The following is a 14,759-nucleotide window of genomic DNA, read 5'->3' as shown; positions in this document are numbered from 1 at the left end:
CGGGAGTCAAACCAAGTACACAGCTTGGTCATGCTTCCAAAGTTTGGGACCTGGGCTGGGGTCCATTATCTCATTTCTTCGTTGGTTTTCAACTTCGGATATTTGTTTTACGGGAGGAATAGCTGGGTTTATAGTAGTACTTTCCACATCATCTCACAGTATGTTCTCAGGACATGTACATGTTGGCTCACTCTCAGGTCAATAGGGCAATTATACCAGAGGAAAAACTCTGTTTTCTTGTTACGTTTCTAAAGGTAGGCATAAGGACACAAAATCAATACAATTGGTTAAAATAATCCCTCATTCCCATTTCTCTGGATAGTTTCTCTAGCCCACATCACCAATATAATAATGGAGATATTTCTGCATGGACATACCATGCAACCTGAAGCATACCATGTGATCCCACATGACCGGCTATAAGTCCATGCCTTACATTAATAATCTGTCCCCCACACATTCCTCATGTTTATGCTGATGCCCCGTTCGTCTGCAAGTTATGCAGTTTCAAAATTTCTTAACTCTGAAGTCAGCTTGACTCATTCTGCTTCCTTGTTCTTTGGGTCATCCCAGCCATTTTTGTCTCCAGTGAATCTTCCAGGCAGTTCCAGTCCTCAGAGCTTTTGTACACATCCCTTCTGTCCTTAACAATCAGCCCCACAGCTCTGTCAATTTGTCAGTTATGTCTTCCTGATGCTTCTTGTATCCACCCCATCACCATTCTCAGCAGCTATGACTTGACTGAGATGTTGGGTATCTTTTACCTGGACCTTGCAACAGCTTCAAATCCAGATTCATCCCATGACAATTCATCCTGTAGAAGCTGTGATACCAGTTTTCTTAAGTCACAACTCATTTCACCCTCCTATTCAAACACTTTGATTGGATGCCCTCTCCAGCCAGTAAAGTACCAGCTTTCAAGACCTCTGCTGCCTTTCTAATCCTGTCTCCCCTTGACTTGGCTACCTTCAAACATACCTAACTCTGTTTCTTTGCTATGTTCTTCTGTAATGTCATTTCTCCCTTGCTGCTGCTGCTGCTGCTAAGTCACGCCCTTACCTCTTGTCAAAGTCTATGTATCCTCAAGATCCATTTCAACAGTCTCCATGAATACTTCTTGGTTTTTATCCTTTCCTGTAATAAACCTTCATAATACTTTGTATATATCCATGATGGGACAGCACATTCCACCCCTGATAAACAGATGGACAGACATCCAGGGACTGTATCTTACTGATCTTTGTTTCCTCTATAGAGGTTTTGTGTATAGCACATAGAAGCATTTAATAAATGTTACTAAACTGTCTGGAGAAGGCAATGACACCCCATTCCAGTATTCCTGCCTGGAAAATCCCATGGACGGAGGAGCCTGGTAGGCTGCAGTCCACGGAGTCGCTAAGAGTTGGACAAGACTGAGCGACTTCACTTTTACTTTTCACTTTCATGCTTTGGAGAAGGAAATGGCAACCCACTCCAGTGTTCTTGCCTGGAGAATCCCAGGGATGGGGGAGCCTGGTGGGCTGCCATCTATGGGGTCGCACAGAATCGGACACGACTGAAGCGACTTAGCAGCAGCAGTGACTCTCTTTGGCACCTCAGTTCTAGACAGAAGAATCCTGCAAGGGTACCAAGAGGCTAATGTGTTTCCTAATGCTGTGCATTTTAAGAGTAGCCTTCAAGAAGGGAATGTGAAGGCTTTATGAAAGAATGGTACAGGTTGAAGGTATTTGGGAATAAGAAGGGCCTTTTCCAAATAGGCCTCATGTAGGACTTGGGTAGGGATGAGAGTCTGCAATTTCCTACTCTCCAATGGTCACACCCTTCCTCTGTCCTCAAGTGCCATTGAAATGAATGTTATAGCTGCCCTTCCCAATGATATCAGCTTCTAGCCTTCCTTCACCAGAGCTCACCTTGGATGCTCTGGCTGGATGATGTTGTTGTTTAGTTGCTAAGTTGTGTCCAACTCTTTTGTGACCCCAGGGACTGTAGGCTGCCAGGCTCCTCTGTCCATGGGATATCCAGACAAGAATACTGGAGTGGGTTGCCATTTTCTTCTCCAAGGGACCTTCCCAACCCAGGGATCGAACCCATGTCCCCTACATTGGCAGATTCTCTACCACTGAGTCACCTGGAAAATCCCTGACTGGATGTTACCAGTGTTTAAGATCAGAGTTTGAGGTGAGTGGATGAAGCAAGGGAAACACTTAGGTTTTGATTACACTTAGGATGGTTGGATATTAAGTTTGGAGAAATAAAGAAACTCAACAGCATAAATATATGTTTTATGCCAGTGCCTCCTCTCTTACCCTTACCTCCTCGGCCATGAATGGATCCTGGCCAAGCTTCAGGGAGCCTCTAGGGTCCCTACTATCATGAGGTCCTTGGGGGCTAGGACTTCTTAGCCATTCCTTCTCCATTCCTGGCAGGTGAGTGAAATAAAGGGCCTGGTGATTTATCTCAGAGCCTAGCAGAGAGCCTTGCCTGGCAAATGCAGACTGATTGCTGAGGAAGACTGTGTGTCACATAATGAGATGCTCCTGTGGATCAAATTATGTGAAAGCTTCTGCAAATAATTTTTCATTCTCACTTGGCAAATACACTCTCTGAGATCAGTTACTTCCTTTCAGGTGGCAAAATATGTCCCTTCTTAAATTCTCCTTTTCCCCTATCACTCAAAACAGTATGTGTTCCAGAGGTTTTGAAATGTCAGTTGAATAAATACTCTCATTTTCTCTATCTTTCAATGCTAATGAATCACGATGAGTGTTATAATACACGATAAAGAATTTATTTGTTCTCACTCTCTCAGAGTTTAGCAAAATAACTCAGATCCTGGTTTTCTTGAACTTGCAAAAAATGTCATTCCCCAGAGTTCAGAGACCTTCAGAGAACTGATGCCAGCTTCAGTGCTGGTCCAGTTCATACGTGCTTCTGCTTGGAGCCAGCTGCCTATAACTGTTATAGGGCTGGCTTGGTCAAAAGTTATATTAATACATACAGTTTGAGTTTTTTCCCTACTATGTGAAAGTCTAATTGAAGAATTGCTATAAAAACTCAGAAGGTGATAGTAAACTCTCCTGGAGCAACCTTTATGTAGGGGCTCATGTCATTGATTGTGGCTGATTGTAGCTCTTTCAGCAACTCCATGATATAGTTCAGAAACATGTGGTAGTTTTGAATGGACAGGTCAATCAATCTTTTAGACTCAGAGATGAATTTTTCACAGTAATCAGAGAGCTGGTCTGAAAACTCCTGTAGTTTATATGTGAACTGCTGGTGGTAATCAGAAATTATTTCCTTCACTGCAACAGCCCAGCTTTTAATTACTTCCTGAGCACTGGTAGAAAGCTCTGTAATCTTCTCTTTCCCCCTTCCCTCTGCGTTGGCAAGGATGCTAAGATACTCCTGCAAACTTTTCTGTATCAATGGTTCAATCTGACTTGAGAGTTGGGAAGCAAAATCAGTAGCACCGACAATGTATTTGGAATGGAAGTCCTTAAGGACATCTACTAGGTTCTTGATCAGGTTGATGACCTTCTCTTCAAATTCATAATATTTCACTGTCCAGCCAACCGTAGTTGGATCAAAATATTCTTGGTGAAGAGCCTGCACATACTGAAGGAGCTGCTGTAATTCTTGAGAAGCTACCTGAAGTTTGTTTTGGATTAGTTTATTAAACTCAACAAAGTTATAGTTTAGGTTTTCTTTCAGGAATCTAAAAACAAATGAAATGTATATGTCGGAGATTGTATTGATATTCTGTAGGGTTTGATTAATGAAATCAGTCAATTTCTTCTCCTTGAAGCGTTTAAGTTCACTTTCTATCTCTTGGAAAATGTCTTGTAGAGACCTTTGAAGATCACTTAGCATCTCTGTCATCATGGTAGACTGGAGGTAACTGAGTGCCTTTTGGATCTCTTGTGAGAAAAATAGAAATGTTTTCATACACTCCAAGGCCATATCTATTAGTTGATTGCACATTGATGTAAAAGAAAATTTATTGTTTAGTTCCTTGTATAACTCAGACTCCTCCATCAGGTACAGTAAATAGGAAAACAGTATATGTAATCCTTTATGGATATTTGAATGTACCTGGGACAGTCGCTTCGCTATTTCTTGTATGACCACAGTGCAGAGCTCATCTGCAGTGTAGTTCCTGGCTCTTCCTGGGAGCTGGAATCTGGTTACATTCAGGAGATCAATGAACAAGTCAGTCGCATGCTTGACTGTCACGCTGTATCCCTGAGTAACTCCTATTAAGCTGTCTGACACCTTCTGGAGTCTCTGGAAACCACTGCGGTCCTCCTGAGCCAACAGTTCCTGGTACACACTCTGGGCCTTGTCCTTCCACTGCTGGTAGGTTTCAGTGGTGCCTCTGGCCATCCTTTGGAGCTCCATGTCCACTTCATCAATCTGCCTCATGGCCCCTTGATACACCTGATCAGCGCTGTCCTGTAGGCCTCTCCTCAGTTTTAAAGTAGCATCTTTCAGATCAAGTCCCATGTACTCCTGGTGGTACTTGTTGACATAGTCATAAAGGGCTCCCGTGGCCCTGGGCACACTGTCTTTGAGCGAGCTTAGCAATTCGGACACAGCTCCTTCTTCCCAGTTAGCTTTGATCTGAACTTCATCATCCAATTCCAGGACCCTCAACTCAATTTTGAATATGTTGAGTATTTTATCTGGAGAGGCCTATGACCAGCAGAAAAGGACGAAAAGAACATGTTTTCAATTATCCTGATTACATAATACACTACATTAAAACTTCATTAGCAATTAAAAGTAAAGATCAGAGGATCTTTCATATTCTGATGGAGATTTATCTTTCACATGTCATATCTTTCATATGTGTTTGTCTTACGGTTAAGCAAATACACTCATTAATTCCTCTTTAACACATGCCCCAGAAAGGATAAAATTATGTACGGCATTTGCACAGGGACATTTAACATCAAGGCTTTTCTAGGACTGAAGATTAGAAGAGGAGGAGCAAGTGGAGGAAGAGGGAGGAGGAGGATAGAGAGAATGGGGAGGAAAAAAAACAGGAAAACACTAATTCAGAGAAAGAAGATGTAACAAAAATGAAAAATGTCCAGGGCTCATCTAGGAGAGACCTAGAAGACCAATATCAGGTGCTATCCATCCTCCAAGCCTATGACAAAGTTTAATAATAGAAACTGATTATTTCTTCTTCTCTACTAATGGCATCTTTGATTTGGCCCCAGCAGAACTTGTATGGTAGGTGAGAGGAATTTGGCATATCTCACCTAACAATCCTATCATGGAGAAGAATTTTGAAGCCTCAAATACTCCAGATGCCCCAATCTGAAAAATGTACTCAGCATATGGCAGAGTTTGTCCATGATTTAGGTGATGAGGCAAAACTCTCATCTTTCTAGAATGACCCAAATGTAATAAAATAATAATGGTAATAGGAAGTCATATGTGCATTTCATACAATCAATAAAAGACTCCTAACACTTTCTGGAGAATAGTTCCTCAGAAGAGAAGTTTAACCAGTTAATTGCTTGTATTTTACCTGGTTTTGGAAAGCCCAGGTAATACTTTGTATGGACTTCAATTTATCTGCCCATATTCTATGTTAGCTCTTGATATGTGTAAACCACTAGATGGGACTCACCTGAGGGCGGTAGTAGAGGTTCCATCCCAATACGGTATCGCTAATGTTTTTCACGTCGATGACCACAGTGCCTATGGCTGGGGAGGCTACTGATGAGGAGAAGTGGTTCTCATCTTCTTGGTAGTGCAGACAGACATCAGTTAATGTTGGGCTGGTGATGTTAAGGTCAACCTTTCCATTCCAGTACCTGAAAGCAAAAAAACCCCAAACCCCCCAGGAAACAGATGGGCCATCACAAAAAGGAGGTGGAGATGGCAGACACCACAATGACTAGAAAAAAGATGAAATTAAAAGTTCCCTACCCAAGTCCTTGATATTTGCCATCTTCTTCATATTCTGCACTGAAGTCACGGTGTGCAAAGGATGCGTTAGTCTTATACACTAACATGCCACCTTCGATTTTGTGTGTTCCTACAACTGTATGGGACAGATTTTATATTTCATTAGATTAGTAACTGCAGGATATAAATATCTTCCTTGTGAAAACAGAATTCTATCTTAACTATATGTCTTATATGTTTGTAACATGCAGTACTAATTTGAAAAAAAAAATAGGAGACCTTATTCATCCTAAAATTATTACAGAAACACCTATTTTCTCTGAAACTATTTCTGTAGAATGTCAGTAGGTTTTCAACAGGATGGTTTTCAAACATGGAGTATAAATGTATCTCCTTCCTGCCTCTTTTAAATTTTGCTACAGATAGCAGCTTTGCCTCAAGTCCTATCTAAATACATAATAATTTATTTACAACTCTCTTTGAAGAAATACAGCACGTGCAGAGGGTGGGGGAGCTTCGCTGGTGGCTCAGTGGTAAAGAATCCACCTGCCAATGCAGGAACCATGGGTTCGATCCCTGATCTGGGAAGATCCCACATGGCAAGGAGCAACTAAGCCTGTGTACTACAACATTTGAGCCTGTGCTCTAGAGCCCGGGAACTGCAACAACTGAAGCACAGGCTCTGCAACAAGAGAAGCCATTGCAATCAGAAGCCCACGCACCACAACTAGAGAGAACCCCTCACTCGCCACAACTACAGAAAACTCCATGTAGCAACGAAGACCCAGCACAGCCAAATATAAATAAAGTCTTAAAAAAAAAAAAAAAAGAAATACAGCCTGGGGGCTGGGGGTGGGGTGGGGAGTCAGGAAATTTCCTTACCATTTAGGTCATATTCCAGGAACTGAATGGTCGAGCTGCATGTGGAATCAAGGAATGTTTCAACATGATCTCCTTTGTTTTTCAAACCAGCACTCCAAGTGGTGTTATACAAGGGCGAGGCCACCTCAAAACGCGCAGTCAGTGTTCCAAAGGAAGGAACGAGAATTCCAGCAGGTACAGAGAACTTCATGGAAGGAATCTCAAGAGTCTGCTCGGGCACGGTGATGGTCGGCAGCTCAGAGTCTGCGATGTTACTGGCCACTGTGTTTAGATCCAGAACAGTGCTGCCAACTGAAATACTTTTGGGAAGGGTGAACTGGGACACAGTCAACTGAGATGCAGGCACAGTTATCTCAAAAAAGGGAACAGAGGAGGCTTCTGGTTTAGAGTATTGTATTAACACATCAACTCTGGGGAATTTTACTTGGGATAGAGTTGATACGTTGAAGGTCAATGGAAGAGTACTTAGGTTCTTGTAGATTTTTATTTCACTGAGGTCAAGTGTGTAGGATGGAATCTGAAGATCTGTAAAGGGGACTTGGAATGTAGGTGTGACATGAATGGAATTTTGATTATTTCGTTTCAGTCCAGGAATAATGAATTTATCATCCAATTCTTGCATGGGGATAGAAACAAGATAACCATTGGGGTTTTTGGTATATATGAGGGCAGTTGCAGCACGGAGATACTGTTTCCTATTAAGGCTGGTGGTGACATTCAGCTTTAGGAGGTCCCATAAGCTTTTGTCATAAACTGGTAGGACAGTATCTTTGAGGAACCGTAGGTACCCTTCTAAGGAGACTGCCATGTCAAAGCGAGCCACTTCTTGGTCATTAGAGAGCTGTATATTGTTCTGGAGAGACCCAGAAGGAACCTGGACCTCACTGTTCCAGCTGATTTTCTGGTTCTCAGTGTTAACATTCAAGGAGACTTCCTGGCCAAGGAAATTGATTTTAAGGAGGGAATTGGGCTGATGTGCACGGACCTGAACAAGGGCTGATATTTTCCACAGGGAGAGCTCCAGGGTGGCTTTGCTTGTATGCTCTCCAGATGTTAAAATGAGGCCCCCTAGCTCTAAATGGTTTTTCATATTTTGTTCCCAGATGATATATATGCGTTGGAGTGTGGCTTCTCCAGCAAAATTTTCTTTTACTTTGAGGTCCCAGAGACCATCTGCTTTGGAGGCTCCTTGCAGTGTCACAGAAGATCTGGTGCCCTTGGAATTCAAGTAAGTGTTGGCTTCACTGGCAAGAGACCCTGAATATCCCCATGAACCAAAAGAACCCTCAACACCTCCTTTGGTAGACGACTCAATGGAAAAGTAAGAGGTGAAGCTTTCTAAGGTGAGCTTGTGGGCAACTGCTCCCGTAGCAGCAGAGAGCAGTTTGGGGGAATTGAAATTATACTTTAATTCAATGGCTGAAGAGACAGTAGGTTTTGACTTGGTATTCCCATGAAGCTCTTGCTTGAAACTCATTTTCAAAATTGGAATTTGGACCCTTGCTGTTGTCGTCACTGATGCGTCCACATTTTTCTTGGTGAAACTAACGGTACTGTCATGATTGCCCTCCACAAATCTGTTACTCAGGGACAAAGCGGTGGCTAACTTTAGTCCTCTTTTCCTCGTCAAACTTGAGGTGCCCTCTAATTTGTACTGCAGTGTATCCATGACAGAAGACGATGAAGTAAGAAAATGAGCGACAATATCTGACTGGTTATACAGACCAACATTGGTATTCAGTGTGATGACACTCGATTTAAAGGAAAAATCATAGGTAATATTGCCCAGGGCTGGAATTAAAATTTTGTTTATGGTACTCAATACCTTGAACTCTGGAAGAGAAAGCTCAGAAAGTTCCTTCGGGACAGGAAGGGCCGGCAGCTCTAAGAAGGGCAGGACTAACGTGTATGAGGGTACGGAGATGCTAGAACCCAGGACAGTGATGCTGGGGGTGCTGATCTCTTTGGGGATCATATACTCAAATGTTAACATCTTCACTGTGAAGGGAGACACTTCAATGTTGGCAACTGGAATAGTGTATCCAGGAATTTTATAGATCTTGGGTTGCTGGTTAAGGGATTTTTCAACTTTGTACTTATCAAATGTAGTTTTTGCTTCATTATAGGATTTGATAAAAAAATCTAGTGCCTGGTTTCTGACTGTCTCGAAAAGCCTGGAGAAGGAATTGATGTTACGATGGATAAGAGCGTAGAAGGCATCCAGAGGAACTGGGATGGAGTGCTTGTCTTTGTTTTTCTTATACTGAGCCCTTACACTTAAATCAAATGATTGCTTTGTTGTTTTCAAGAAATCCTTCAAGCCTGTCTTTTTCCATAAGGAGATTTCTTTTATCTGGGGAGTTGTGAGCTTTGTGTAAGGTAGAGTCATTTCAGGGATTTTTAAAGGAATGTTTAAGAAATCCAGGTTGGCTTCTCCATTTATTCCTATGTGGGCTTCGATGCTTTTCTCATTGTTGCCAGCAGAGAAATTTTGATGGTACTTATATTGATTGAACCTGCCACTTGCTTGCCAACTGGCTTGCTGGGTACTAGGACTCAGAAACAGTGCATAATTATTCAGAAAGTCTATCTTCCCTGTCAGTTTTAATGGAAAGCTAACTCTCAGGTTCCCCTCATTGTTTGTGGATGCAGTCATCTCATATGGCTGTGCTGAGAAGAAAAGAGAATTTCTCAAAGTTCCAACAACTTTCCCATTTAAATGAGCATCATGGTTGCCAGTTATCTCCGCCTTCCCCTCTTGAAGCAGTGCCAGGCCTTTAGCAGTTAGAACACTGCGACCCACATGCTGACATTCAGCTTGTGACTGGATTTCAAATTTAGAGAAGTTGAGGAATCGAGACTCATATAGTATTTTTTGGTTCACTCTTAGGTGTTTGCTGTTGATCTTATTAGACAATCTGAAGGAAGTGATGGACTCTTCCACAGTAAAGCTGCTTTGGGATTCATGTGTTCCCTCATCTGAGAATTCGTGGCAGGCCAATTTCCAGGATGCTCTTCCAGAAGAAGCCCATGCTATGTGTCCAGCTTCCAACAGGGTCTTGAGGTCACTGTGCAGGTCAGCCTGGCTGGAGAAGTCCAGCTGGGGGATGTTCAATTTGTGGAAGTACTTTGTGTTACTGTCCAGGGTAAGTTGATTACTTATGTTGACGAGCACACTGCTACTGAGCTCCAGTGTATTTTTTTCTGTGTGTATACCTGCCACTGTGTTTGACTTTCCCTCAATAGCATTTCCAACCCAGAGCACCTCACTCTCATGTTCTGTCTTCAGGTACTTGCTGGAGAACCTCACAGATTCCTTCAGAACCAGTGGATTAAGTGTAGGGTCTGAAAGTTGTGCTTTTGCTTGAAAATCAAAATTGAGCACTTCTAATCTGGATGCTCCTTTGGCGGTGATGGAAGCCTCCATCTCCGCCTGGTTTGCCAAAGCTGTTGCATTCTGAATGTCAGCATTTGCATCTAATGTGAAAAAAGGAGACTGGATTTTCAGAATGCTGTACAGCTTGCCAAAAGCAGGTACTTCAATTGTGTGTGAGATATGGGGAAGCTGGAATTCTGGGATGTGAAGGTCAGAAACTTGAAAATCTGTAAGGTTGAGATTCGGGATGACAAATTCTGGAATAGTGATTTCCGGTAAATGGAAGTCTGGCACAGTGATTCCAGCAAGAATGGTATCCACCCCGCTCAGATCCCCCAGGTACACTTCTGGGACTGGCCACTGCAGCTCACTGTTCAGCATCTGGTCAATGGTTCTGACGATCTTTATTTTTATTTCTACGAAGTCAATTGTAAAGGAAGGGATGTGGAGGGTATTAAGGATGGTAAATTCTGGCGTGGAAAAGCTGGATGGGATTTTCACATCCTTCAGTGTTTTGAAGTTGATCTGAAAGGATGGGATCCTCAGATCTGTCAGGGGAACGATGAAGTCAGGAGTCTGATATGTAGCCTCCTGAAGGGCACGGAGACCGATTTTGAAGGCAGGTATGGTCCCAAAGGTGGTCTGGATTTCAGGAACAGTGAACCCTTGTTCTACTAACGTTTTCAGGTTTTCAGCCCAGTCTTGGATCGAATACTGTTCTGCAAAGTCAGTAAGGTTCTTAGCAGCAAGAGCCCACCAGTCAGAAATGTAGGTGACGAGTGTGTTGTAGACCTGGCCCACTAGGAACAGGTACCGCTGGAGTTCCTGCTGTACATCCATTTGATATACTCGGTCTCGAAAATCTTCCAGGGTCTCCTGAAACTTTGCTTTCATGTAAGTTACAGATGTTGAACTTAGAGCCTCCTGTAACCAATCCAAGACTAAGGTGATTTTGGTGGCCTTTAGGTTTTCCAGATAGGTTGAGACCACAATCCTAGCATCCTCTACAAGCAGTCTGAGTGCCTTTGCTTTCTGTGGGAATTCCAGGGCCTGAATTTCATCATTGATTCGCTGAGTCACCTCATGAATTTTGTTATTGGTTTCATCTACAAACTGGTGGTAATCAAATGACCTTAATTTTTTTACCAACATGTCAAGGAATCTGTTTACTTCTTCAAGGAATTGATTAAAAGACAATGCTTCAAGCTGCTTGAGAGCATTGTCGGTAAGCCCAATCAATTTTTCAACAATTTCTGCCATCTTGACCTGCTGTAGGACACTGCTTAGCTTCTGAACAGTCTCCTGCAGCTTATATTGTTGGGCCAACTGCACTGATTTATCCATTAAAGCCTGGATGTGTTGATCTATTTTATACATCTTAATGAACTCATGGACCATGACTCTGAAAGCATTGATTTCCTCAGTTACTTTAAAACCTTCAGAAAGACTTGTAACACGGTATTTGACATGCTCAATAATTTCCTTTATTCTTTGAAATGGGATTGTAGTTCTCAACTGATCTAAAAGCACTCTGACGTCAACAGCTTCAACCTGCTGTTTGAACATTTCAGCAAGGTGATGGATGTCTACAGTCTGAATCTGTACCTTGAGCTGTTGCAATTTTTCTTGTATCTGGATTCTGATTTGATACTTAGTATCCATATTTTGAATCCAAGATGCAGTACTACTTTCAGTTTTGTTAAAATCAAAATTTTCAATAAAAAAATACAGATCACGGATTTTTTTTACTAAATTGACACGGATATGATAATGTTCATCAAGAATTTTCAATTTTTCAATGATTTGATCAATAATCTTAGCAATAGTTGTCTTAAAATCATGCAAATCATAATTATCTTCAAAATACTGATCAAATTGTATCACATATGTTTGCAGCTGAGACAGTTTTTCATTAAGGTTGATTGTGGCATTGTCTAATACAATTTGCAGGTCATTTTCTGTGAAAGCAGTTAGTTTCTCCTTGGCACTCAAAACTTGTCTCTCCCAATTGAACGTGCTCAGATAATCACTAACTTGCTGTGAGAGTCTGTCCAAGGCTTCTACATATTTCCTCATGTGTTTATCAATATGGGTGCGCTTCAGTTCTTTCTGTACAGTCTCCAGTGCACCTATAACTACTACCCGAGTCTTCTCAAAATATTTTGGCAGGAATTTAAAGAATGGGAGATGGATGGTGTGAGCATTTTGGTTCTTATCATATTTTACAGAAGCAGCAAGAGTGAATTCCTGGGGCTGGCCAACAGAATCCCTCATCTCGAAAGTGTCAATGACATTGATGGGCTCGTTGAGGACAAGTGGCACTGCAATAGGGAAGTCCAACACAGTGAGGTCAGCCAGGGCTCGTCCACTGAGCTCAACACCAGCTTTGTCTTTTGTGTTGTAAGCACTGAAGTCCTGGCTGTATTCATTTTGGTTCAACTGGGTCCTGAGTTTCCAGTCGCCTGTCTGCTCGGCCAGAGTGAGTAGGGCACTGACTTTGTGATCAAGAGCAGTGGTGATGCTTCTCTTGGACATGAGACGGTGACTTGTGGATCCTCTGTAGTCATGGGAGAAAGTAAAGGCCAGAGGTTCTGCTTTCAACAGGAATTTGCTGTACAGCTGCCCCGTGTGTTGTCCCCAGAGAACCAGCTCCCCATTGCCATTTGTATGTGTGTCGATGGTCATTGTAAATGGGGCCACTGCAGAGTGGAATGCATTGCTGAAATGCAGGGAGTCTGAGTTGTAGTTTGTTCTGATGTCCACAGTTGAAGCAAGCCCAGCAATGTTCGTGTTGAGCCGATGGCTAAACTCTGTTCCCTGTACCTTAGCTACAGTGTCTGCTTTATAGCTTGCAGATAAGTCAGCATAAGAAAGAGTGTAGATGTGTTTTATTTCATCATTTTGGTAGGCTCCTTTTATGGTCCCACCCACATTCAGCTTCAGAGGTTCTAGCCTTAATTTTCCATTGTTGGTCATATCCAGAGCACTGAATTTCAAGTCACTGTTTAAAGTAGTTACCAGGGAATAGGGCTCTAACTGTAGATTAAAATTTTGCTTATAAAACTTGTCAGAGCTATAAATGTTGTCAAGTTTGGAAGAGAAGTCCAGTGAGAACCCTACAATGTTCAGATTGTTTGTGTAGTCAAGTTTCATTTCATCATATGAACCCATTATGTCATTTGAAAGCTTGAGTCCTTCCTGGTTGATTTTGAAGTGGAAGATGTTTTTGCTGTCGACACCCAGAATCATGGCCTGATAAGCACTTCCCAGCGACACCTCTGTGGGGGCAGCTTTTCCATCTAGACTGAATTTCGCATGGTGTTCTCGAAAGCGGCCGTTTGATGTTAATTTCAGAGATGCCCCAGAGAGGCTGACTGCCGCGTTGAGTTCATTCTCCAGCACTAGGGGATTATACTTCAAGCTGGTCGTTGCACTGGTGGACATTCCGTCCCGGGCAATCCTGAGTGTTGCCTTGTGAGCACCACTGTTAATCTTGTCAGTGCCCAAAATATCGGCATTTAACTCGAGGCCGTGAGAATTTAGAGATCCAGAAAGCAGGGTGAAGAACCTTAGTGCCTTGTAATCAGCCTGATACTCAGAACGGAGCAATGCATGCTGCTTAGAGAAGGTCAGATCCACTTTGTTTGACGTGGCAAAGTCCTCATACTTCCCGTTGGTGTCAGATTTCAGTGTCAGCTCATAGTTCTCATATTTCAGGGAAGCAGTATTTTTCACGAGGCCATCTTGCAGATCCGAGGTAGAGGTAATGGAGACAGTGCCATCATCATACCTTCCTGTTATCTGATTGGTGCCCTGGACATAGGAGGAGTTAAACCTCAGGTTGGATTCTCCAGTGAGCTGGCCCGTGGCAGGATCTCTCTGATAAGACAGGTCATATGCGCCTTTAGCATAGAATGCAGAGGCTCTGAACTGTCCGTCAATCTTGACTTCCTTGACGTACAAATGCTCTTTCTTCTTTGAGTCCAAATGGACTGACGCAGAAATCTGTGGGCCCCAGGCACTGGATGCGTCAAATGTTAGCAGACCTTCTGAGGCCGGACTGTTTCCCCTTTTCTCTACAAGACTGAATTTGACATTTGAATCCAGAAATTTGTGGTGTAGAGACCCATCACCTGAGAAGGTGAGTGTATTCCTGTGGTCATATGCTGTTTTTCCAGATCCTAGCATAAAAATCAAAACACACTGATTAAATGAAGTCATGCATCTTCAGAACAATTTCTATGGTGAAAGGCTTTCAGTAATAAAGTCCCATTGGTCTGGGTCAGTTGTGCCACAGTCTCCTCTATCTGTAGTGTGAGCATAAAATCTGACAGCAAAAGGCCTTCCTCCCAGAAGCCCTCCCTGACTACCACAGACCTTGCTGGGTTTCCCTTTCAAGTGCCTCCACTTTATACCTAGACTGTATCACAGCATCTTTTACATTGAAATCTAATTGCTAGTTTATCTGTTCATTTTCTCTCTTACTGCCTAGTAGGATACTTGATACATATGTGTTTAATAAATATTTCCAAAAGAAGAGAGGCAGGGAGGGAAAAAGGTAAGAAAGAAAAAGTATAGG

At 42.5% G+C, this 14,759-nt stretch overlaps 1 protein-coding gene across 2 annotated transcripts in view; it reads right to left on the bottom strand.

The window, feature by feature from the left end:
- Positions 1 to 2,766: 2,766 nt before the first annotated feature.
- APOB (apolipoprotein B) overlaps positions 2,767 to 14,759 on the bottom strand; it is a 41,997-nt gene continuing 30,004 nt past the window's right edge. For both annotated transcript variants that reach the window (XM_070799086.1, XM_070799087.1), the window contains 4 exons: positions 6,805 to 14,361; positions 5,944 to 6,058; positions 5,642 to 5,828; positions 2,767 to 4,692 (listed from right to left, as the gene is read on the bottom strand). In XM_070799086.1, the coding sequence (XP_070655187.1) occupies positions 3,055 to 4,692; positions 5,642 to 5,828; positions 5,944 to 6,058; positions 6,805 to 14,361 (9,497 nt within the window). In that variant the 3' untranslated portion in view covers positions 2,767 to 3,054. The remainder of the gene's footprint in view (positions 4,693 to 5,641; positions 5,829 to 5,943; positions 6,059 to 6,804; positions 14,362 to 14,759) is intronic.

The sequence above is a fragment of the Bos indicus genome, chromosome 11 (genome assembly GCF_029378745.1).
Source record: "Bos indicus isolate NIAB-ARS_2022 breed Sahiwal x Tharparkar chromosome 11, NIAB-ARS_B.indTharparkar_mat_pri_1.0, whole genome shotgun sequence".
NCBI lineage: Eukaryota > Metazoa > Chordata > Mammalia > Artiodactyla > Bovidae > Bos > Bos indicus.
This window is presented reverse-complemented; position numbering and strand designations above follow the sequence as displayed.